The sequence below is a fragment of the Zootoca vivipara genome, chromosome 15, assembly GCF_965207765.1.
Source record: "Zootoca vivipara chromosome 15, rZooViv2.hap1.1, whole genome shotgun sequence".
Classification (NCBI taxonomy): domain Eukaryota; kingdom Metazoa; phylum Chordata; class Lepidosauria; order Squamata; family Lacertidae; genus Zootoca; species Zootoca vivipara.
Window position 1 is genome coordinate 41,249,602 of NC_142598.1, and position 23,933 is coordinate 41,273,534.

At 46.6% G+C, this 23,933-nt stretch overlaps 1 protein-coding gene across 2 annotated transcripts; it reads left to right on the forward strand.

Moving 5' to 3' along the window:
* The first annotated feature begins 2,782 nt into the window (after nt 1-2,782).
* DMRT2 (doublesex and mab-3 related transcription factor 2) lies at nt 2,783-13,334 on the forward strand. Of its 2 annotated transcripts, XM_035141135.3 has the most exons (4): nt 2,783-3,097; nt 6,206-6,716; nt 8,133-8,235; nt 11,783-13,334. In XM_035141135.3, exons 2-4 carry the CDS (start codon nt 6,249-6,251, stop codon nt 12,829-12,831), a joined length of 1,620 nt encoding a protein of 539 aa, XP_034997026.1. In that variant the 5' UTR covers nt 2,783-3,097; nt 6,206-6,248; the 3' UTR covers nt 12,832-13,334. The 2 variants fall into 2 exon arrangements, with proteins under 2 accessions (XP_034997026.1, XP_088514798.1); XM_088658672.1 differs by lacking the exons at nt 2,783-3,097; nt 6,206-6,716; nt 8,133-8,235 and adding an exon at nt 10,838-10,896.
* Nucleotides 13,335-23,933: the final 10,599 nt, after the last annotated feature.

Genomic DNA, 23,933 nt, shown 5'->3' on the forward strand with positions numbered 1-23,933 from the left:
CGCATCCTCCTTCTGCAAGAGGGGGGGGGTAGGGTGGCTGTGACGTCATTCCCCCCGAGCCGACGTCATACCTGCAGATAGGCGAGAAGAACGGCCGCTGTGCGCTCTGCGTCCCACAGGGAAACTTTCCCTGTAATAATTCACCCCGTATCGATCTGAATGTGGCCCCCGCCGTTCCTCTAGTGAAATTTCTACCTGGTCCTTCTTCCTCATGTTACGTTTGTTATTGCTTTCCATGACATTTTGCCACTAGGCAAAGAGATGATCCCAAGGGGAGTCATTTCTGTTAGCCAGTAAATCCAGGGACTTATTGTGGCATCCTCCTTGCCTCCTTAGCTGAAGTTTTATGCACACGAGACACACTTGTGAATATATCTCTATCTCTCTAGGATCGGGCGCGCTTTCAGCAGCCACTGTCGGGTTTCAGTCCTGTGCATCTTTACTGGTGGAATAATCTCCGTGGGATTTGCCTCTGAATAGCCATGCTTTGGGTTGGGCTGCTGGTGACACTTTTCACACGTGATGCTGACCCCCCCCCTTTTTTTTGCCTCATTGGTGTGTGGCGAATATGACCGGCGCTGCTTGAAAGCGGAAGAGAGAGAGCCATTGAACAATCGACAGGATTGGCATTCCTAGTTCTATTAGTGGGGGAAAAATATTATTGGTAATCCTGCTTTGGCGTAGGAGCAGATACCACTGTAATAAAATATCGGTAGCACGGTCTGTGAGAAAGTCTTTCCATTGCAATCACTTAGAGAGAGAGAGAAATCACTTCCATTTCATTTTCACCAGAAAAACAGCAGCAACTGGTGTCCATGTCTTTCAGGGACCAGGAGTGTTTGCTATTTTTTTTTAAAAAAAACCTAATTTCTTGCCTTGAGAACTGTCCTTAGTTGAGAACTATCGTTAGACTTAATTCGGACCAGTTCTGTGAATGTGAACTGCGAACACAAACGAACACACACGCAGCTAATACGGATTTATTAAATAAACTATTGTCTCGGCCAAAGGATGAAGGCAATGAGCATCCGGGGTGATGGATAGCCCTCTTTCCAGAAGGTTTTTAAAGACCGACTTTCACTGGTCATACCCAGAACAGATTGTGACAAAGAATATACGCGCGTTTTATAAGGGGTTTAAACACACCTTGTCTTTCTGTTGATACTGTTAACAGAAAGAAGGGGGAAGTATATGTCAAACTCTACAGGCATATAAATATTCACACACGGGGACAACCTGTGCTATTAAAATGCTAACCCGAGAGCATTTGTTCCCTAAACGAGAAAGTTTAGTCAAGCGACGAAGATTAGGCAGTTTTCCTGGCGTTTGTTTGTATGTATATATGACCCTGCAAAAGATATAGATATATAAATAGTATAAACATAAGTTATATGTTTTGTGTATAAAGCTGTCTCTGAACATAGGTCATGATTTTGCTGATAGAAAACATTATTCTATTTTGTTATAAAACCCTTGTATATATAATTTGTACCGACAACTAGTGGCGATGTTGATTTAATCTAAATACTCCATTTGACGCAAACTCTTTCTTTGTTTTCATAATTTCAGAATAAACAAGGCCTTTTCCTTTCAGGTGTTTCTTCCACTTGTGGAAAATAAATTACATTCGAAAAGAAAAATTAACGCACCAGGAAGAGTTACAGTCTTCGTTTTCTAAAGGAAAATAAAAACCAAAACCAAACTAAGAAGAAAATGAAAACAGAATAAACATTTCACTTTTATTTTCACCGTAGGAAATCTTGGGTTGGATCCAGACTAATAGCGCCATCATTTCCTGGGAGTAAGTCCAGTTTAATACAACAAGATTTACTTCTCAGTAAGCTTACATGGGGTCGTAGGAGCCAACTCCTAGGGACCCGAGGTCTTTTCAGCCCCCCTAAGATATTTGAGGGGGCCGAGCCCCCCTCCCAGTTGATGGGCATTTTGTCATTCAAATAGTGTGCGCGCGTCTTGTCTTGTGATCGATTATGCGGGGCAGGGCTTGCCCCACCCCAATATTTCATTCAAGTTGGCACCCCTCCACACAAAATTTCACTGTCCCTTAACTGCTCTTAGTTCCCGCTGAGACTAATGGAACTTGGATCGGGACGAACTTGTTCGCCGGATTTAACTGGCAGCAATCCCGATCAATCCCGTTGATTTTTTTTTTTGAAGCGAAAAATAAATGTAAACGTTGGGAATATAATATTATTTGTTCAGGCGCCTGGATTTTTTAAATATAAATTAATCGTTAGCATCTGAGAAGGAAAATCCTCATTAGCTGCAGAGATTGCAAATTGGTTTCGGATTCCTGAGATTTCTTTTTATTCTTACGACCTCAGAGCTGCAGTAAGGGATTCTCCCTGCGGCTTTTATAGTTCTGGAAGATATTCGTGCCTGTCCTCATCCCTCCTTTTTGGCCTCTAAAAAGAACGCTCACCTCCTCAATCCTGCATGATCTCAAGCCTCTCGTTAGCAAACGTGTGTGATATGATATGATATGATATGAGATATGATATATGAGATATGATATTCCAGACTTTGGTTGCAAACAGAGTCTTTCACGCACAACTCCTTGGCTGCTTCTGGTAAATAAAAGGTGACCCTGCATTGCAAAGAGGAGAAAAGAAAACTGCTGCAAGCGAGCTGGAAAAAAACAGCAGGAGGGGCGGGCAGCGGAGGAGGAGGAGGAGGAGCCATTTGAATTCCCGGACAGCCAATCAGGGAGCGCACGGCCTGACAACCCACCAATGGGGTGTCCGGGCGTCCTGGGCCCTGGGACGGATAATACAGGGCAGCGGAGAGGCGCGCGCACAGCCTGCACACATCGCAGCTGCGCGCATCACGGCTCGTGGCCAGGAGAGCCTGGCGGACCCGTCCCCGGGCCTCATCCTCCCTCTTCCTCCGCAGGGAGACCGGGCGCCCCTTCTCAGCCGGTTGCTGAGATCGCAGCTGCAGAGACTTGTCCGGCGCGCAGGCTGCCCGGAGGGATGAAGCTGGCGGCGTTTTGACAAGACTTTCCTCTCCGTCTCCGCGCGCGCCCAAGACAGCTCAGCACCGGCGGAACTGGGTGCCGTGGCCTGGACGCGTCGCTTGGGTGAGTGGGCGCCTGGCAAGGGGGAGGCGCGCGGCTGGGTGCGCCCTTGCTCGCTGGCGCGCAGGGAGCCAGACAGCCAGAGTTTCCCCAGGCGAGTGGCGGCTACTCGCTACCGTGGCTGGTTCTTAATATTTTGATGGTAACAACGCTCGGCAGCAGCAGCAGCCTCTTCTCTCTAGCTCACTCTGCCTCTTCCTGGAGCACCTGTGGAAATTTGCTCTTCTGGACCCGCTTGTCGTGGCGTATATTGGGGAGGTGGCAAAAGTAATAAAAGAGAGCGCGCGTCCTCCTTAATCGGGAATAAGTTTTCCTTGCTAGACGCAGCGACAGCCCACTCCCTAATTAGATTTTTGGAAATAAGGCCCGGTGAGTTGACTCGGATTTAACAAAAATCCAAGTCTGCTTTCTTTTGGTTTTGGGATCTGCACGCATGCAAGGCTGCAGCCCAAAACACACCGGGAAGGGTCACTTTTGTATAAATTAGTTTCGAGCGTGCCAAAGGCCACAGGAGGTGAGGATATTTTGTAGCATCCTGAGATGGCCATTTTCCACCTGCGCAGCGCTGAGTGGAAGGAGCCACTTTTCTTTCCTGTTGGAAAATAGAAAGGTGTAGATTCATACAGCGATTGCTGGTGTTTGGGGGGAATCTATCCTGTCTTAACTTGGAAAAAACCTGCAAGGTTCTCCGTGTTTGGACAGCAAGACCAAAACACATGACAAATTCCTGGTCAATGCAGTTCTGTACCGCGAAATCTACTCTGACCATGAGCAGTTTTATACTCGTGTACGCTGGGCAAAGTAAACGTTTCAATGATTTGTAGATCGGTGCGTTCCTTTTGCCTTTTCCAGCTGGCATTCCTTCTAGCATTCCAGCTAGCAAACTCTGCGACAGTGTGAGTTTACCTTCGGTGGCGCACTTCCATTGTCTCCCGAGACAGACGGATGCCAACAACTAATTACTGAATAAAATGGGAATGGGTCTAGAGGTGAAAGGTACCCACCAATTTACAAATCACCGATTTGCATTCATTTATTTTAATTGTATTTATAGCCAGCTAAGGTGCCAGGCCAGAGCGACACAATTGAAATCTAGTAAATCAACGGGATTTTCAGAATTAAGAAATTGTGTTTAGCGTGGCAGTCTGAGTCCCCAGCAGTCTCCAAGCTCAAATTTGGACACCAGTGTGTGCCTTTCGGAGGACCTGCATGTGGGACGGCTGCTACTTTCCCAAAGTTTCATCCTTGAAAAGGCAGCGGAAGATGGTTTTTATTCTGAGTAGGCTGGCCTCTAACAAGGGAAACAATACATGAAATTAAATTCTTTTCAGTGTTTTAAAAAGAGTGGCAGGATGTTCATCTTTACTTCAACAGGCCTATAATATACACAGTGCAACACGCACACGCATTAAAAGCTCCCCAAAGCGTCTTTTTTTGCAGGGTCTTTCGATAAAGCATGGTGTTAACAAAAATGGTGCGTGCCAATTAAAATCACACAATTGAGTCCTGCTTTTAACCCTAGGAGGCGCGTGCAGAGGCGAAAAAAGGCTGCTCGCATGTAGTTTAATACCCAGGCAACCTTCACATGCTCAGAGACTACGCGCCCACACTCTGGCCCAAACTGCTTTGGGACACGTGTTTACGAATGACCCGCGCCGCCAGGCTGCCGGTCTGTTTTCCAAGGACGTGCCAAGAAGCCCGGCTAGACAGGGCGGCGGACGCGTCCTTCCTTGCAGGGCTCTTGCGCCGTGAGCAGAGACCGGGCAGGAAGAATCCTCGGAGAAGGAAACCGATCCCTGAAGAAGCGAACACATCGCCTGTGTTCATGGGCGTAGCCAGGATTTTTGTTAGGGGGCAGGCCTTTTGTTGGGGTGGGGGGGGGGACAGCTTGTTACCCTTTCTGCTCTCTCTCTCTCTGTGTGCGCGCGCGCTAAGCTTATGTAAGTCCTTTGGACAAAAGTGTCCTCTGCACAGGTGAGAGGCATCCCGTCAGTTTCTCTTTCGAAGCGCTGCCCCGTCCTGGTGGGCTTGTGGCGAGAGGGAGAGCCCGCTCAGGCCTTTGGCGACAAAGCCAAGGGGGCAACCAGCAAGGAGACTTTGGGTGGGAATCGCGTTGCGGCGCCCAAGCGCGCCATTTCTCCCTCTTGCCCCAAAGGCGCGCAAGGAGCAGGCGCCGCCTCGGCTCTTTCCCGACACCTGAGATCTCCGTGGTGGGGGAGGCGGCTCTCCCTCTCCTGCTGGGGCAGGAGGAGCGAGTCCCCTTTACGTGCTGGCAGGGGTGTCCGCCGTGGGACCCCCACAAGCACGCACGTCGGGCCACAAATCCGGCCTCCCAGCCGGAATTTTGAGTGGTGGGAAAATAACTCTTCCAGTGAGGCAAAATAGAAAAATTCCTTCAGTAGCACCTTAAAGACCAACTAAGTTTTTATTTTGGTATGAGCTTTCGTTTGTATGCACACTTCTTCAGATACACTGGAAACGGAAGTGTCAGACCCTTATATATATATACAGAGGGTGGTGGGGGTGGGTGGGAATGGGTGATGGGCTGATAGGAGTGGTAAACCTGTGGATGGCTGTTAACGGCTGCTGATGGCTGCAATTAGTCCTGGGGGAAAAAACAAGGGCTGAGGCGCTAAAGAAAGCTTGATCATGCATAATGAGATAAGAATCCGATGTCTCTATTCATCCCAGGTGGCTCCATGGTTTTAAGCTTGGTAATTAGTTCCAATTCAGCAACTTCTCTTTCCAGTCTGTTCCTGAAATTTCTCTGTAATAAAACAGCTGCTTTGAGATCTTCCAGTGAGGAAATGTGTTGAGCGCTGGGCAATGGCGAGACCGAGTGGAGTGAGAGCTGGATCGCGCATTTGGGCGCGTGAGAGGAAGAGAGCGCAGGTTAGGAGGCCAGAAAAAACCCCTCGGGTCTTTTTTCCGAACCACACACTTACTCGAAAGTAAACCCCTCCGAACTTCGGCGAGACTCGACAGTCGGTCAGTGTCTCTTAGGCTAGGGGGCGACGTAGGGCCCCGCGCGCAAATGCGACTCTCCTCCTTGCGCGCCTAATCCAAAAAGCGAGCGATCTATCGATCTGTCTATCTATCTGTGCCTTGCAGTGAGCGAGCTGGAGGAGCAGGCGGGAGCCGCGCGGCGCGAGCCATGGCTGAGGGGATGCCAGTTCCCCGCGGCGGAGACGTCTGGGAAATCGACGTGGAGAGCCTGGAAGACGCGGACGGGTTGGAGCCGCCGCCACCGCCTCGCCCTCGACTGGAGGCTGTCGAAGACGACGACGCTGACGAAGAAGAGGAGGAAGAGGAGGATGGCGACGAGGACGACGACGACCGCGAGGAAGACGACGGAGCGGGCGGGCGCCGCGTTCTTCTGCCTCCGCCGCCTCCCCCGCAGCCGCCCGTCGAGGCGGCGCTTTCCGGGGAGCCGCCTGCGCGCAAGCTGAGCCGGACGCCCAAGTGCGCGCGCTGCCGCAACCACGGCGTGGTGTCTTGTCTCAAGGGCCACAAGCGCTTCTGCCGCTGGCGGGACTGCCAGTGCGCCAACTGCCTGCTGGTGGTGGAGAGGCAGCGCGTCATGGCCGCGCAAGTGGCGCTGCGCCGGCAGCAGGCCACCGAGGTGAGCGCCTGGCCCGGCGACCCTGCGGAGAGCTCTTCCCCCAGCTCTAGGTCCCGCTGCTTTTCTGCTTTGCAAAGGGGGGGGGGGGAAAACTCCGCAAATACCCCCCTCCCGTTTCTTTCTCTCTCCTATAAAGGCAACCAGGTGGAAGGAAAGGGATGCCTCGCTTTCAGGGCGATGCAAACTGCTAGGCGTGCTAAAGCGCTACTGCGCGCTGCAATCTAAACGGCCTTTGCTCAGAATTAATTCCATTTCCTGCCCTGGATCTTCGCAGGAAAGCAAGGAAATTTCGCTTCTAAGCCAACCGGTCCATAGGGCGGGCGGGCGGGCAGGGGGTGGGTGGGTTGTGTGTTTGGCATTTAATCGGCAGTGAACCGGTGCTGGCCTTAAGGTGGCAGGACCGGGGTCTACTTATTGCGCATCTGGGCCCCACAACGACCAGGTCTGTCCGGCCTGACTGATTCGACTTCAGAGATGATTCCATTAAAGGCGCGATAGGCACAAGTTCCTTTGCCAATGGAATCCAGACAGTAGAATCTGGGTTTGTTGCCAAACGAATCCAGACCGTAAAATCCATGTTACAGTCGACATTTTCCTGGTTAACATTGCTTTTAGCTTGTTCCTCAGGAACTTGAGCACTTTTCTTAAAACACCCTCCTATACACAGAATACTGTCTCAATCAAATGTAGAGTCCCTTTTATTTTCGATCTGGCAGCGTTAATCTCTGCCAGAGCTTTGTCATTCAGTGTTTAACAAAATTAAGTCTGCCCTGAGGTTTTTTTTTTTTGGTGTGTGTGTGTGCAAGTGATGAATCATGCACAGTTACACCCCCCTCCATTTAAATGTTCAAGAATGCAGTATTCATTTTTCTTTGCCCCTCTGGTCTGTTCTCAAACATCCTGAATTTGAACACATTCAACATTTCTCAGCCTAATTCAGCTGTCTTTAATGCTATTTCAGTGGCAGAGCTAAGCACATTTAAATTTCTCCTGGCAGCAGCTGGTGTTTAAGGTTGCAATCCCATGCATATTTATTGAGCAGTAGCTGCCACTGGGATACTTCTGAGTATGCAGGGAAAGGAGAATATGCAGCACGCAGGACCTTGGCTAGATAATTTAAGCTATGCTTAGTCATAGCTTGACACCTGGGCCCTAAACACTTTGACTTGAAAGGCCCTTCTTTCTAAATAATGTGTTTAGAGCCTGTATAAATATTGGTAAATACTCATACAAATCAGGGCCAATTATTCTCATGACTAATATTATTAATGAACCCTAATTTATGAATTTGGAAAAGTTCTTTTCTTATTCTTTCATTTCACAATTTTAAAAAGAGTATGACGGGGATTCATTGGGGGGTAAGAAATAATCTGGGGAGCTGGTGATTTTAAAACCTCTTTCCCCCTTTTTTACTAGGATAAGAAGGGGCTTACAGGGAAACAGGCCAACTTTGAGCGCAAGGCAGTCTATCAGAGGCAAGTCCGGACCCCCAGTTTGCTGGCAAAAAGCATCTTAGAAGGTAATACACTTCAGCACTTTGAACTTTTCAGTTTTTAAATATCTTGGTTATTGTTACTGAAATGTTCATCCTTTGCATTTCCCTGTATTAATTTGAATATAGAATATTTTAGGAAGCTGGACAAAGAAACCAAATTGTAACAGCTAACTCAACACAGAGTCCAATGTGCTTAAGTCCATTGGTTTTAGTGCACTCAAGCAGAAGAGATTCTGTGTGGGATCATGGCCATGCATGTAAAAAACCCCAAACCCCCAATAGATGCTGCTTGTATAGCAATTTGTTGATGACTGCATCAGGAGCACAGAAGGAATTGGAATCGGCTGAGGACAATATTCATAAATGCATTATATTCTGCTGGAAAGAATCATGTAAGTCACTTAGTGGTTGGTTGAGGAGCTAAGCCAGTCATCCCCAAACTTCGGCCCTCCAGATGTTTTGGCCTACAACTCCCATGTTCCCTAGTTAACAGGACCAGTGGTTGGGGAAGATGGGAATTGTAGTCCAAAACATCTGGAGGGCCGAAGTTTGGGGATGACTGAGCTAAGCAAATCTTAACACTAACATGGAAATGCAGAAAATACTGAGGAAAAAACAATGGAGAAAATTTAAAAGGAAACAGGTACTTGACACAAACAACTTCTAATTAACACCAATGATGATTCAGTAAACTAATTTCTGACCCCCAACAAGCCATCTCTGTCAAATATCTCATGCATTTTAATTGTCTGCCACCTTCTGCTTGGATTTTAATCAGTTGATTGTCTGATTAGGGAAAGTATTTTGAGAATTTGAATGTAAGAGATCCTTTGTTTTTGAAAAACAAACAAACCAATATTTATTTATTATCTGGGGAAAGTGTATCTTCAACAAATGTTCCAAATTTTAAAACAGAAGCAAAAGCTAGCATAATATCAAAATTAATACAGTATGACACTATTTGAAGTTTTGTTTTTCCTCTAATAGAAAAATGGTTAGTTATGTTTAATGATTTCAAAACAAGCTCAGCTACCGTATTTGGAAACTAGTTCATCAGTACATTTTTTTTAAAAAAGTGATGCATACTTGACTAATCTGTGGATTTAGACTGAACTTCTTTTCTTGCATGGCAGACATTGGGGATGCAAACCAATTGCTGTCCAAGTCAATGACAAAAAAGCCGCTCTTGATTTTTCTGCATCTCCTTTGCAACCTTACAATTTACAGTAGTATTCCTGTGCACATTTATTTGGGAGCAAGTCCTGCTGGACTTCATAGGACTTACCTGTGGATATATAAACAAAGGACTGGGCTATGTATGTGTGTATGTATGTATGTATGTATGTATGTATGTATGTATGTAGTTGCCTTAAGTAAGGGATGGAGAACCGATAGCTCTCCATAAGTTGTGGGATTGCAGCTGCCGTCAGCCCTGACCACTGAGCATGCTGGCGGGGGATGAGGGGAGCCTGGCAGCATCTGCAGGGCCACAGCTTCCATGTCCCGGCCAAAATACTTGGGAATAAATGCCACCGAACTCAATGGAGTTCTGACTGGGAACAGAACTGGGCTGCTCATCTCCTGTTCAACACCGTGAATATTTTGTGAGCCGTCAATAATTTTAGGATACACAGTAAAATATATATGGGTTACACTAAGAGCACTCCCAGATAGCGGCTTAATACCTTAAACAGCTCATTCAGATATTGCAAACAGGTAACTAGCAACAGGAGTTAAAAACGATAATACTGGGTAAAACTGGATTTATATGGAGAAAAACAGCAGGCTGTCATTCTGATGCCAATGATGTTGTGTGGACAATGAAGAAAATGTCCATGGATGAGGAGCAACCATCCCATAAGAAACTGACGCATGGAAGCACCCCAAGGGCAAAATAAATATAATCACTTCTTGCTCCCAGACCACTTTAATATAAAATGTTAAAATGCTGCCAGATTTTAAAAGCCGGCAGCAAATGCGTCTAGCTTTCATAGTTTTTAAATGTCGCTCTGAGGTTATGTGCCATTAGAAAAATAATAATTGCAAATGCTTAACTGAAGGGGCTCTGGTTTTTTTTTTTTTTTTTTGCAGGCCAATGCCAATTACTAAAAATGGCTTGAATACCTCATCATAACTTTTCTTGTATTGGAATTCTGTGTTTTTTTTGAATAGCGTCTGCAATTAACAACCAAGCCACTTAGAGAAGGGAGATCATGAAGACAGTTGGTGAACTTCAGTGGTGTCTGTGGGCGAGCGGAATAGACTTCTGCTCATGGAATGGGACTTTACCTACCTCCCTCCCCTCCCCTCTGCATCCCCCAAACTCCCCCAATCTGCTCAAGAGGTTGGAGGACTTTGTGGAGCTGATTTTGGGAATTCTGGAGGAAAAGCAGAGCAAGTCCTGATGTATAAGTTATTAGACTTAGTTTGCGCTTTCAGATTAGAATACGATCCCAGGTCTGCATAGATCTGTATAGATTCTTTTTATCTGTCTCCAATGTTTTTCTTTTTGGCTCAGTATTCACTCACTCTCTTAACATACTGTCTCCCCAAGAGAAAAATCTTTCTTGCATCCCTTTCCCTTATTTGTCCTAACTTTCTTTCTCTTCTCTCCTAGTACTCCTTGGACTTTTTTCTACCATCTCTGTGCTCATAGTGATTCACCTTTAGAAAATCAGCTATTAGGTATAGATATCTTTGGTGATGATATTATAAGTCCCTCAACAAAGAAACAGAAATAATATAATAACATGGGAATGTAAAGAACCTCTCTTAATGTGTGTGTGTGTGTGTGGTTAGCCGCGTAGCTTTGGGCATGGGGAAAATTGGTGTGGGATGATAACCAAACCATGTGCTGCTTGCACTTTCCATTTCTGCACCTCCTACCGTATATAATGTCAGAAGAACAACCTGCATCTCTTCCTCCCTAGTGAGATGCATGAACTTCTGGCTTGAAGACGGCTCATGCATGTTGCACATTCAAAGGACATGTCACCCCCTCAAAGAATTCTGGGCAATGTGGAGTTAAGAGTTGCTTGGAATTGTAGCTCTGAATTATTTGATGGAATGAATGTCCTTTGAGTATAAAGCAGGCATCCCCAGACTTCGGCCCTCCAGATGTTTTGGACTACAATTCCCATCTTCCCCGACCACTGGTCCTGTTAGCTAGGGATCATGGGAGTTGTAGGCCAAAACACCTGGAGGGCCACAGTTTGGAGATGCCTGCTTTAAAGGTATATCGTGCACCTGCATCTTATTGTGGAGGAAGGTTAACAAGTTTTGCTTTGGATGCTACTCAGGAAGCATGTCAAGAAGGGCGAGTCACAATTATGAAGCCACCTATTGATAAGGATAGCAGTAAATTGTCACGAATGTTTCCAAGTGTTGTACACACAGCAGCAAAGCTTTAGTGAGAACTGAGGGCACCAATGACCAAGCAACAAATACTTGGCTCCTTCAACATGTTTTTTTGTAACTCTTTTAACATCCTACTCGACCCTTTGATAAAAAGCACACTTTTTTTGGATAAACAGCCGACTCCATCTTTGTTTCTGTTTTCCTCTTTCTCCAGGTTACCGTCCTATTCCAGCAGATCCCTACCTTGGAGGGACTTCATCCTTGCCACCTCCTGTGAGTGACAGGATGAGGAAAAGGCGGGCCTTTGCTGATAAAGAACTGGAGAATATCATGCTTGAGAGGGAGTTCAAAGAAAGAGAAATGATGGAAGCGACCCAGGCGGCGGCCTTTTTCCTGCCTAACCGCATGGTGCACGGGACTGAATACAACACTTACAAAACTGCCTTTAGCCCTAACCACGTTGAGGCTCCCAGTAAAGAGTTTTGCGGCTTCCTGCCCACTTGCCTGGACCTAACGATGCAATATTCGGGTTCAGGTAACATGGAACTGATTTCGTCCAATGTCAGTGTCGCCACTACGTACCGGCAGTATCCTTTGCCCTCCAGGTTCCTGGTGTGGCCAAAGTGCGGCCCCCTGAACGATGCTCTCCTCTACCAGCAGTGCCTGCTCAACGCTACTGCCGTCCAGTCCCTCAAGCCTGGGGCGATTTGGGATCCCAAGGCTTCACAAGGTCAGGACTGTCCGAGCTCTGAGCATGATTTGATGTCGTCCAAGAGTGAGCCCTCATGCCTGCTTCCTCATGTTAGAGAAATCCAGCCGCCTCAAAACGAACTCCCAAATATCCCTCAGGTGACTTGTGACAGATCGGCCTTCTCGCCTCCTAAGAGGACTTTCTCTCAGATCTCTGACAAGGACACGCTGGTACCCCAGGAGCACTTGCTCGGTAAGATCAGCAAAGAAAGCGGCAAGCACCCCCCGCCACCCCCCGGCAAGTATAGTCCTTTCCATTCGCTCTTCCAGCAGACGCTCCACAGCAAATCGGGGCCGGAGTTAAAAGCAACATTGGACGAGGCATCCAAGAAATACAGAGAGTCGACCGTCAAAGAAAACCAAAAATACAAACTCACCATTGACAAATATGCAAGAGACTTTTGGGGGACTAAACAAGCCATGACCAAATTGTCAACCAATGAACCCCTGTCGTTTTCAGTCGAATCGATTCTTAAACGGCCATCTTCGATGGTCACCAATGTTTCTCAATAGAGAGAGGGAGAGAGACTACTGTGACAACCAACCGACTGAAGCTAGTGTATTTGCACTTAAGGTTACAATCCTAATCATATGTACAATTTAGTCCCTTTTAAAATGAGTTGAACTTATTCCTGTATAAACATGTTTGGGATTTGGTGGCAAGATGCTTGATACTCGAGTCCAGGAACAAATTTGGAAGAAGTTCCACTGATTTTTGTCAGCCTTTCTTTCCAAGTAAAGGAGCTCAGGATTATAACTTTTGTTCTATGGATCTCAGCTGACTTCAGCACGGTTAATATAATATATTCTTTCTTAAAGAATTTTGGGGTTGGCTGCTCCCACAGTCTTTAATGTGAAGATTACTGCCATGCCCGTTTGCAATGTTGAGCCGTTGCTGTATCTCACCAAAAATTTGTATAAAAAAGAATTTTAGATGTAAAAGTTGATTTTAAAGTGTACATAAATATGCATGTTTTTCATATGGAAATAAATATATTTAAGTTTTGCAGCAAAAACTGTGTGTGTGTTGTGTGTTTCCTAGTTCCCTTTTCCCTCCCCAAAATATTTGTGGCCAAAACCCAAAGGCATGAAAACAGGAGTTGGACTTTTTATATTTTCAGAAATGGGGACCAGCTATTTCTGCTTCATTCCAGAATCCTAGGTGTAACCTGATATTTGCAATCCCCTAAAAGAGAATCAGGACTTGTTTACACCAGAGTTTACTGTGTGTTTCTAGTTTTTTTTTTTGCATCCCCATTTAATCTGCATAGTCCACATGATCTTTCCCTCAACACTAATTTCAGTGCTTCCCGCCCCCGTAAATATGGGTTTACTCAATACAGGGATAATGAATAATAATAATAATAATAATAATTTTATTATTAATACCCCTCCCATATGGCTGGCTTTTCCAGTCACTTCCCCAGGGATAATACAATAAATTGGGGAAAACTTGCCCTCGTATGATCCTATGTACGGTATGTCAAGACATTCCACACTCCATCCCTCCAACTCTGCCCATGCAAGATCGGTAGTTAGACGATGTATTTATTTTTGCACACCCAGTGAAGAAACATTTCCTATTTATGGGAATTATATAAGCCTTCCTACCTCCTGGACATGGGCTGCTTCAGCACTGGGCTTGAATGATGGACATCCTTTTGGTTGAAACAAAATAAAAATGTTCCTTCCAGTAGCACCTTAGAGACCAACTAAGTTTGTCATTGGTATGAGCTTTCGTGTGCATGCACACTTCTTCAGATCCTTTTGGTTGCTCACCAGAGTGCAGTTTAGATCCCCTCCCCCAAATATCTGCCTCTGTGATGTGTGGAGCTCTGTAGGAGACTCTATTCAAGAGATAACTTTGTTCCATTCCTAGAAACTTCCCTGGTTCAGAGTCTGCATTTTGTACAGTACTTTCAAATGAGAAGATCACGAGATCACACTCAAATTGCTTTGTTACACTGTGTGTGCTTGACAGATTCTAGGGCACAAAACATCTTTATCTGTGGAAGGATAATTTTCAGCACACTTTGGATTCTTTTGGTACATAATTTAACACTAAACCATGCGAGTGGTATGATAATTAGTTACATTTGAACAGTATATCTCTCTAAAGAACAGCCGTCGTGAAAATAATGTGTGAGAAGAGAGGATTTGAAATTGAAGTGGGACCTCCCACATATTCTACAATCCTATACACAATTACCTGGGAATACAAGATGCATACATTGAAAACACATGACTTTCCCCCAAAGAATCATGGGATCTGTAGTTAAAGGTGCTAGGGACTATAGCTGTGTGAGGGGTGAACTGCAGGTCCAGGATTCTTTGTGGAAAGCCCCCCCCCCCCAATTAGCAGGACTTCTGAGCAGATATGCATAGGATGGCAACTCTTGGAAGTGAGTACTACTGATGTGAAGATTGCATGGACTCAATATTTCAGTAAGACTAAATTATGCAGAGTACAGTAGGAAAAGAATCTCTATTTTTTTAGGTTTTGTATATTATATATTGCATGCACTTACCTAACGACATACTTTTTAAGATGTGTGCTTGTAAAAAAGTTAAAATCAAACCATTGGGCATGCTAATCTTCCGCAGAGGACGCTCTTGATTGTCTCCAAAATTATTTTTCTACAAAAGCAAATGCAAATTCTGGGACAATTCCCTGAACCTCTTTTCAGATTATCTCCTCCCCTCCAAGAAAACGTTTGAAAGCTGAATTAGACTTCTAGCTCCTAACCAGCATTATGACCCTAGAGAAAGAAATGGACCAGGGAATTCATATTTATACGTGAATGGTCCCAAGTGAGTCAGGACTTGGCTCCTTGACTGGCTATTGTCTCGTTGATTTATTGCTCTGGATTTTGTGCATACACTCTCTTGAAAGATACATACCATGGGGATGTGGTGCATCTATGCAAAACATATGTTCCAAACCTTGTCCAGGGTGCAGTCATTCAAATAATCATTTTCTGTTGTACCTGCACAAGATGTTTTCTGAGAATTTGACATATCAATTTTCCAAATGAAGGGTTTGCATAGCCTATCACCCTGGTTGTCTGGCAACATGATGTAGATGGTCTAGCGCTGATTTTACTTCTTGGACGTGCAAAAAATTCTCTCCTGAAACCTTTGTTTTCCAGTTTGAATCACAGTAGAATGGAGAGGTGTGTCAAACATTTTCTAGGAGTCCTGCTGATGTGTCTCGCTCAGAATTGTGGAGCAAACCCCCGCATTTGCTGTCTCGTCCCAGATTAAAGAAAAGAAGATCTAGGAAAAAACAGAACAGTTTAGTTTGGAAAAGGGGGTGGAAACCAAGCAAGTGATTATTCCACAATTAACTGAGTGGGTAGAAACACAGTAGCATTCTGATGGAAGACTTGTTCAGATGGAAACCACTTTGACAACTGGCTTAGGGCTGTAGTGCTAACTTTTCAAATGGGATGTTCATTGTTTCTTGGGGATATTCTCAATGACAAGGCAAGCCAGGGTGGTTTGGGTCATGATCTCATGTTGAGTTGAAGTGTGTTGTTAGCGAGGTGCCTTGAGGAATATCTGGAGCCCTCAAAACCTCTGAGTTGCTCTGTGGATGTGAAACACCCTGTCAGAATGTGCAGAATTCCTGAAGAAGTTCTGGGCCTCAAAGCCACTTTTGACCACTGTGAAATGCCATGCCATTCTTGCCATTCTCTCCTCCCGTGTGTCCTCTTTCTTTTAACCACATTTATTCAAAAGTTACAATACAGCTTTGTCCACTGCCATCATATCACAGAATGATCACCCCAATCCCCCATCCCTCATCACTCTCAAGTTAGCTCACCAAATACTCTCAATAGGAACCCAACTACTGAGCTGGTTTACGAGACTTTTTCAGTCAATATATCCCCTCCACAGACACCTCTGTGGTGATGGTGATGATGATGATGGCGGTGGCGGCATAAAAATACCCTGTTCCTCTTCAGTAAAAGAGAAAAATGAGACCAACTCATGTCAAATGTATCATTTTTGGAGGTGTCTTTGATTATTTGTCAATGGTATGTGAAGCATTCTAATAGAGCAAGGCTCCAGATGTTATTAACCCAAGCCTCTGTTGGAAGGTTTTCTTCCATCATTGAGCAATAACTAGTCTACCGTGTTTCTCCAAAAATAAGTCACCGTCTTATATATTTTTTTCCTCAAAAAACACACTATGGCTTATTTTCAAGGGATGTCTTATTTTTTCCCTCCTCCTCCTGCCGCGGCCGGCATTGCTGCTGCGCCTATCACTATGTCTTATTTTCGGGGTATGGCTTATATTCCTTGAATGCTTGAAAATCCTGCTATGGCTTATTTTATGGCTACGTCTTATTTTTGGAGAAACAGTGTAGCTGCTGTGAACAGGAAGGAAATTAATTCTTTAGATTTAAGGGTAGAATTTGGGGTCCAATCTAGTGATGATAAGGCAAATGCCAAATTAGGAGGATACGTTTTTTTTAGTGATTTTGGAGTCAGATACAAAAGCTTTCCCCCGAAAGGTGTAGACCATGGTACACTCCCACCAAACATGAAAACAGAACCTCCTTCTCCATAGACTTTCCAACATAAGAGTGAGCTTAAATAATGTCTCTTAATCAGAGGGCAGAACAGCGTTAGCATTCACAGGCTGTAATGCAAACAAGAAAGTATGGCTTGTCCAGCAGCGGAGCAAGCCGATTGGGCGTCTGGGGCGGCGAGCATGCCCTGCGCCCAGAGGCGGGGCCAGCCAGGGCAGTACGCTCCGCGAGGCCTCTGAAGAGCCTGCCTGCCAGCCTCCTCCCCCTCAGCCGCCCTACAGCTGAGGGGGAGGCAGCAGGCGGACTGTATGGGGCAGTGTGGAGCCTGCGGGCGCCCAGGCCACTGCGTCACTCCCAGAAGAGATGCGTGGCTTGGGCACGCTGCAGGCCCCGCGGTGAATGCCACCCGGCATTTTGTCACCCCCCTCAGTGGGGATACCCGGGGTGGCCCGCCCCCACCACACACCACACACCCCTTCCTCCACCCCTGGGCTTGGCCAATGGACCAGGGATACTGTTTCTTCCAGGTCCCATAACAGCAGTCCCTCCCTCCCTTTTTCTCAACATCACATCACAATATATTCAGCTGAGATTTCCCATTAGATTTTGCCCGGGGTGGGCGGGCGGGCGGGGGGGGGGGGGGAGAGCATACTCTTTCTGAAGCCCACAGGGAGAGAGGAGAGCAACTATGTGTGCGAGACAGATAAAGAGATGAAGGAGAAAGAAATATTATTTTTGTGGAAAAACCAGCAGCGTGCCCTGCCCTGCTATGACTGCTTTTGTTCAGGTGAGAAAATGTCGGTGTGTGTGTGTGTGTGTGTGTGTGTGTGTGTGTGTGTGAGCATTGTGTGTCTCTGTGCAGGTAACTGTGCAGACAAGGTGAGGTTCTTAGACCCCAGAAGGTCCGTCCCAACGAAGCAGTATAGTCCAATGGGCGCAATCAAAGCTTGACCCAAAATGGCATTTGATTTTATCAAATTTTCCTCCCAGCACATCCCTTGCTGAGGCAGCCAGCAGCAGCAACAACAAAACAATTGCCGCCTGCCAACGGGTGCTTCTTCTCCCCTCTCCCACCTTGGTGACCCCCCAGGTTCTCCGGAAACCGTTCAGATCTTTCATGTGGCTTAAAAAATTTCCAGCTCCTAATTCCGTTCTTTCCTTAAAGCATTTTGCGAGTCCATTTATTGCTCGTGAAAAAGGAAGATTAATAGCTTGAGTCAGGCATAATGCAGGAAAGCACCAGATAGGTTTCCTCGGGCGGCTCTGCCGGAGCAGCTGCCGCCCCCTCTGGCTTCAGCCGTGGGCCTCTCTGCCTGGAGGGCTGATCCTGCTCTCCGGCTGCTGCCAAGGGCATCCAACTGTGTGATAGTTTGGACATGTGGAGTCCTGGAGAAGGAAGATGAAGCCCTGCCAACCTTGCGCATTGAAAAGCTGTGACTCAGACCAACCCCCCACCACCACGAAATGATCCTGGGCTTTCAAACAAACCCATCCATCCCTTTCCAGAACGCCTCTCTTCTGCTTTGCTCTTTCCACAGCCCCCGAATCAAGGGCTATCAAGCTTTTGCTGATCGGAAAATGCATTGCCCCAGCCAAATGATTTGCTTTGCTGTGTGTGTACCGTAAGCAGTGCCGGATTTACGTAGAAGCTAAAAAAGCTCTAGCTTAGAGCCCCACTCTCTTGGGGGCCCCCAAAAAAATTTAAAGGAAAAAAAAACACACTGGATGTACATTTCCAAAATATAAGATGAAAAACAAATAAAATAAAACCTACAGACAGCAAGAGTGTTTTGTGTTGTGTATGCTCCTATGATGTAAGTCATGGTCCCCGCCTGCTAGCCTGCTCCCTAAAATATCATGGTTTGATCATTTCTATATATAGGGTGCCTACATTCTGCATGAATTTTGCATTCTGCATGGACTTTTTAACAATTAAAGGTAAAGGTAAAGGGACCCCTGACCATTAGGTCCAGTTGTGACCGACTCTGGGGTTGCGCGCTCATCTCGCGTTATTGGCCGAGGGAGCTGGCATACAGCTTCCAGGTCATGTGGCCAGCATGACAAAGTCACTTCTGGCGAACCGGAGCAGCGCACGGAAACACTGTTTAGCTTCCCGCTGGAGCAGTACCTATTTTTCTACTTGCACTTTGACGTGCTTTCGAACTGCTAGGCTATCAGGAGCTGACAATCACTTTGATAAAATATATATTTTGTTATGTGAAATGGCTTTTGGTCCAGAAATTACCATCCAACATATATTCAATACAAAAAACAGCGACAAATTGTTATTGACAAAGGGCAGCTTGACATATCAAGGGCCCCATTCCCTTCAGGAGCTGAGGGCCTCATCAAACCTAAATCCGGCCCTGAGTGTGATGCAAAGGTCTTACATCCTTTCTGCAGTAGCAATACCTTGGATATTTCCCAATTCCAATCCTGGTCCAAATACCTGAAGATATTCTACATTCTGTAACATTTGGAAGCACTTTTCCACCATCAATCTCAATTTCTTCCACTATTTCTAATTTTTCAATAACAGGCCGCAGGGAAAGAAGACCTGGGGTGGGGGAATTTCCCCCCTGATTTTTTTCCCCTGGTTGCGTTCCAAGATTTCACTCTTTTACTTTCAACTCTGTCCTTCCTTCTGATCAACAAGTTTATTTCATTTTAAAGTGCTCTATAGCCAGCGATCCATATCACTTCCTGTGAGCTCCACAGAACCAGCATGTTTTTAATTCTCCCTTATGCTCCATGTGTATGGTTATTGCTGCTTATATGAGAAGCGGATTCATCTACATCTGAAAAGCATCGCTGTCTGAACTAGAAAGGTATAGGGCCAGAAACAGTGCTCAGAATTTAGAACAGAGTCCCCCTGTAGAGGCATGGTTAAGTGATTAAACAATCTAAAATCACAGCTTTTATTTGCTGAAGTTATATTAAGTTATAACTAGTTAGAATATATAAATGCTTTTTGCGTGTGATGGAACAGTGGCAGGGAGTTCCAACTGGCAACTCATTTTTTTGCACATATTTATGTGTGTAGAAGTTCTGGGTGACATCCAGTTGTGGACTTCCACTTGCACAATAGTATCACAACTTCCTCTGTTTCCTCTTGAACTCCCTCCATCCAGGGGTAATAATAATAATAATAATAATAATTTATTATTTATACCCCGCCCATCTGGCCGGGTTCCCCCAGCCACTCTGGGCGGCTTCCAACAAAACAGAAATTCTAAAATACAGAGATCCATCAAACATTAAAATACAGAAATACATCAAACATTAAAAGCTTCCCTAAACAGGGCTGCCTTGAGATGCCTTCTAAAGGTCTGGTAATTGTTGTTCTCTTTGACCTCTAGTGGGAGGGCATTCCACAGGGTGGGTGCCACTACCGAGAAGGCCCTCTGCCTGGTTCCCTGTAACTTGGCTTCTCGTAGTGAGGGAACCGCCAGAAGGCCCTCGGAGCTGGACCTCAGTGTCCGGGCAGAACGATGGGGGTGGAGACGCTCCTTCAGGTATACCGGACCGAGGCCGTTTAGGGCTTTAAAGGTCAACACCAACACTTTGAATTGTGCTCGGAAACGTACTGGGAGCCAATGTAGGTCTTTCAAGACCGGTGTTATGTGGTCTCGGCGGCCGCTCCCAGTCACCAGTCTAGCTGCCGCATTCTGGATTAGTTGTAGTTTCCGGGTCACCTTCAAAGGTAGCCCCACGTAGAGCGCATTGCAGTAGTCCAAGCGAGAGATAACTAGAGCATGCACCACTCTGGAGAGACAGTCAGTGGGCAGGTAGGGACTCAGCCTGCGTACCAGATGGAGCTGATAAACAGCTGTCTTGGACACAGAGTTGACGTGTGCCTCCATGGACAGCTGTGTGTCTAAGATGACTCCCAGGCTGCGCACCTGGTCTTTCAGGGGCACAGTTACCCCATTCAGGACCAGGGAGTCCTCCACACCCGCCCGCCTCCTGTCCCCCACAAACAGTACTTCTGTCTTGTCAGGATTCAATCTCAATCTGTTAGCCGCCATCCATCCTCCAACCGCCTCCAAGCACTCACACAGGACCTTCACCGCCTTCACTGGTTCTGATTTAAAAGAGAGGTAGAGCTGGGTATCATCAGCATACTGATGGACACCCAGCCCAAACCCCCTGATGATCTCTCCCAGCGGCTGCATATAGATGTTAAAAAGCATGGGGGAGAGGACAGAACCCTGAGGCACCCCACAAGTGAGAGCCCAGGGGTCTGAACACTCATCCCCCACCACCACTTTCTGAACACGGCCCAGGAGGAAGGAGCGGAACCACTGCATGACGGTGCCCCCAGCTCCCAAACCCTCTAGACGATCCAGAAGGATGTTATGGTCGATGGTGTCAAAAGCCGCTGAGAGATCCAGCAGAACAAGGAAACAGCTGTTACCTTTGTCCCTAGCCCGCCGGAGATCATCGACCAGTGCGACCAAGGCAGTTTCAGTCCCATGATGAGGCCTGAATCCTGACTGGAAGGGATCCAAATGGTCCGCTTCTTCCAGGCGTGCCTGAAGTTGTTCAGCAACCACTCGCTCAATCACCTTGCCCAAGAATGGAAGATTTGAGACTGGGCGATAGTTGGCCATATTGGCCGGATCTAAAGATGGTTTTTTAAGAAGCGGTTTAATAACCGCCTCTTTCAGCGGGTCTGGGAAGGCTCCTTCATGGAGAGAAGCATTTACCAACCCGCGAAGCCCATCGCCCAGCCCTTCCTGGCTAGCTTTTATAAGCCAGGATGGGCAAGGATCAAGGAGACAGGTGGTTGGTTTCACTCGTCGAAGCAGCCTGTCCACATCCTCGGAGGTAACAGATTGAAATTGATCCCACAAAACTTGACTAGACAGGACTCTAGCACTCCCCCGCCCCGGCCCTGCTCCCACGGTGGAGTCTACCTCTTCCCGAATCTGAGCGACTTTATCTGCAAAAAACTTTGCAAAATCATTGCAGGAGATCATGTGGCCCGTACTGGGCCCGGATGGAGCAGGTGGTTCCGCTAAATTGCGAACCACCTGGAAGAGTCTCCTGCTGCTGTTTTCTGCAGATGCGATGGAGACGGTGAAGAAGGTCCTCTTCGCTGTCGCCATTGCCACTTGGTAGGCTCGAAGTTGAGCTCTAGCCCGTGTCCGGTCTGATTCAAAATGAGTTTTCCGCCACCGGCGCTCTAGCCGTCTCAACGACTGTTTCATCGCCCTCAGCGCCGGGGAAAACCACGGGGCTGTCCGGGCTCCATGCAATCTGAGAGGGCGCTTCGGAGCCAGACAGTCAATAGCGCTGGTTAACTCCGCATTCCAGCGGGCCACCAGGGAATCAGCTGAAAGGCCATCGACATGGGATAAAACATCCCCTACCACTCTCTGGAAGCCAATTGGATCCATTAAGTAGCGGGGGCGGACCATCCGAATCGGTCCCACCTCCCTGCAGAGGGGAAGGGTTGCGGAGAAGTCCAGTTGCACCAGAAAGTGATCTGACCATGGCACTTCTTTTGTTTCGCTTTTACTTAATGTCAGATCACCAACATCCATAGAGGTGAACACCAAGTCCAAGACATGTCCGCGGCTATGAGTTGGGCCAGACTTATTCAGGGACAGCCCCATGGTGGCCATGCTTTCCACGAAGTCCCGAGCGGCTCCTTGTAAGGTCGTGTCGGCATGGATGTTAAAATCCCCTAAGACAACCAAGCTAGGTGTCTCCAGGAGCACATCCGACACGGCCTGAAGCAGCTCGGGCAGGGAATCCTTGGTGCAGCGGGGAGGTCGGTACACCAAAAGGAATCCTGTACTGCCCCTATTGCCCAACTTCCAGAACATGCACTCAGAAAACTCCGTCTTACCAATAGGACGCCTGGTGCAAACTAATGACTTCCTAAAAATCACTGCAACCCCCCCTCCCCGCCCAGATGGCCTGGGTTGCTGTGCATAAGAGAAACCTGGTGGACAAGCAGCGCCAAGAACGGGCCCATCGGCTTCATCCAACCAGGTCTCTGTCACACATGCCAGGTCAAATCCTCCATCCACAATCAGGTCGTGAATGGCAGTGGTCTTATTCATCATCGACCTGGCATTGCACAGCAGCACCTTCAGGTCATGTGGGTATCCCTTGCTGATTCCAATATCCGTCCGGTCAGGACCAGACCCGGAGGCAGGGATAGTCCTCAGACAACGACTAAGTCTGCCTCCTCGGTAACGACATGGTCTGGTCTTAGCGTAACTCCTCCTCCTACCCGTGACCACTGAGATGGGTTGTCCCAGTGCATCACCCCCTGTGGAATCTGCCCCAGCCATTTTGCTTGCTGGGACCCCCTCCCGGGCAGCCCTGACCCCTCCCCTTAAAAACAAAATAAAACCTCTGTAAAAACAGCAAAGAACAGAACAAAAGAAAAACACAAAAAACACAATAGAACAATAAAACCAAAAACAATAAAAATTACAAATACACTAAAATTTAACAGATTCCCACACCCGACTAAAAATCCCTCCCTAAAGCCTATGTAAATCAAAAAATACAGTAAAACAATACAAAGACAGAAAATTACAAACTAAAATTGACCCCTCCCCTTAAAATCAAATTTAAAACCAATACAGAAAACAAACTAATGCAATAAAACAATACAACCAAAGACAGAAAATTACAAACTAAAATTAACCCCTCCCCTTAAAATCGAATTTAAAACCAATACAGAAAACAAACTAACAGACTAAACGATATTACAAACTAAAATTAACCCCTCCCCTTAAAATCGAATTTAAAACCAATACAGAAAACAAACTAACAGACTAAACGATAAACAAAAACCAAAAACAATAAAAGTTACAAAAAACCTGTTCCAGAAGGTTAGGCTACTTTCCAAAGCAGATTGGGGCAGGTGAGGGGCTTCAGGGCCAACGAGAGGAAGGGGAAGCCTCACTGTGTGAGCAGAAATGCAATGTTGGATGCCCCCCCCCATTCACTGGAGTTAAGTTGCGCTGCATGCCTAGAATCATGGCTTCACCAAAATTTGTTATCACAAGTACCAGTCTTAAGGCACCTTTGCAATTAATTTACCACAGTGGT

Excerpts from the sequence above, each read along its gene's own strand:
- DMRT2 (XM_035141135.3), top strand. The coding sequence starts at position 6,249 with ATGGCTGAGGGGATGCCAGTTCCCCGCGGCGGAGACGTCTGGGAAATC. Across the intron at positions 6,717-8,132 it reads GCCGGCAGCAGGCCACCGAG|GATAAGAAGGGGCTTACAGG; the intron begins GTGAGCGCCTGG and ends CTTTTTTACTAG. Across the intron at positions 8,236-11,782 it reads GGCAAAAAGCATCTTAGAAG|GTTACCGTCCTATTCCAGCA; the intron begins GTAATACACTTC and ends CTCTTTCTCCAG.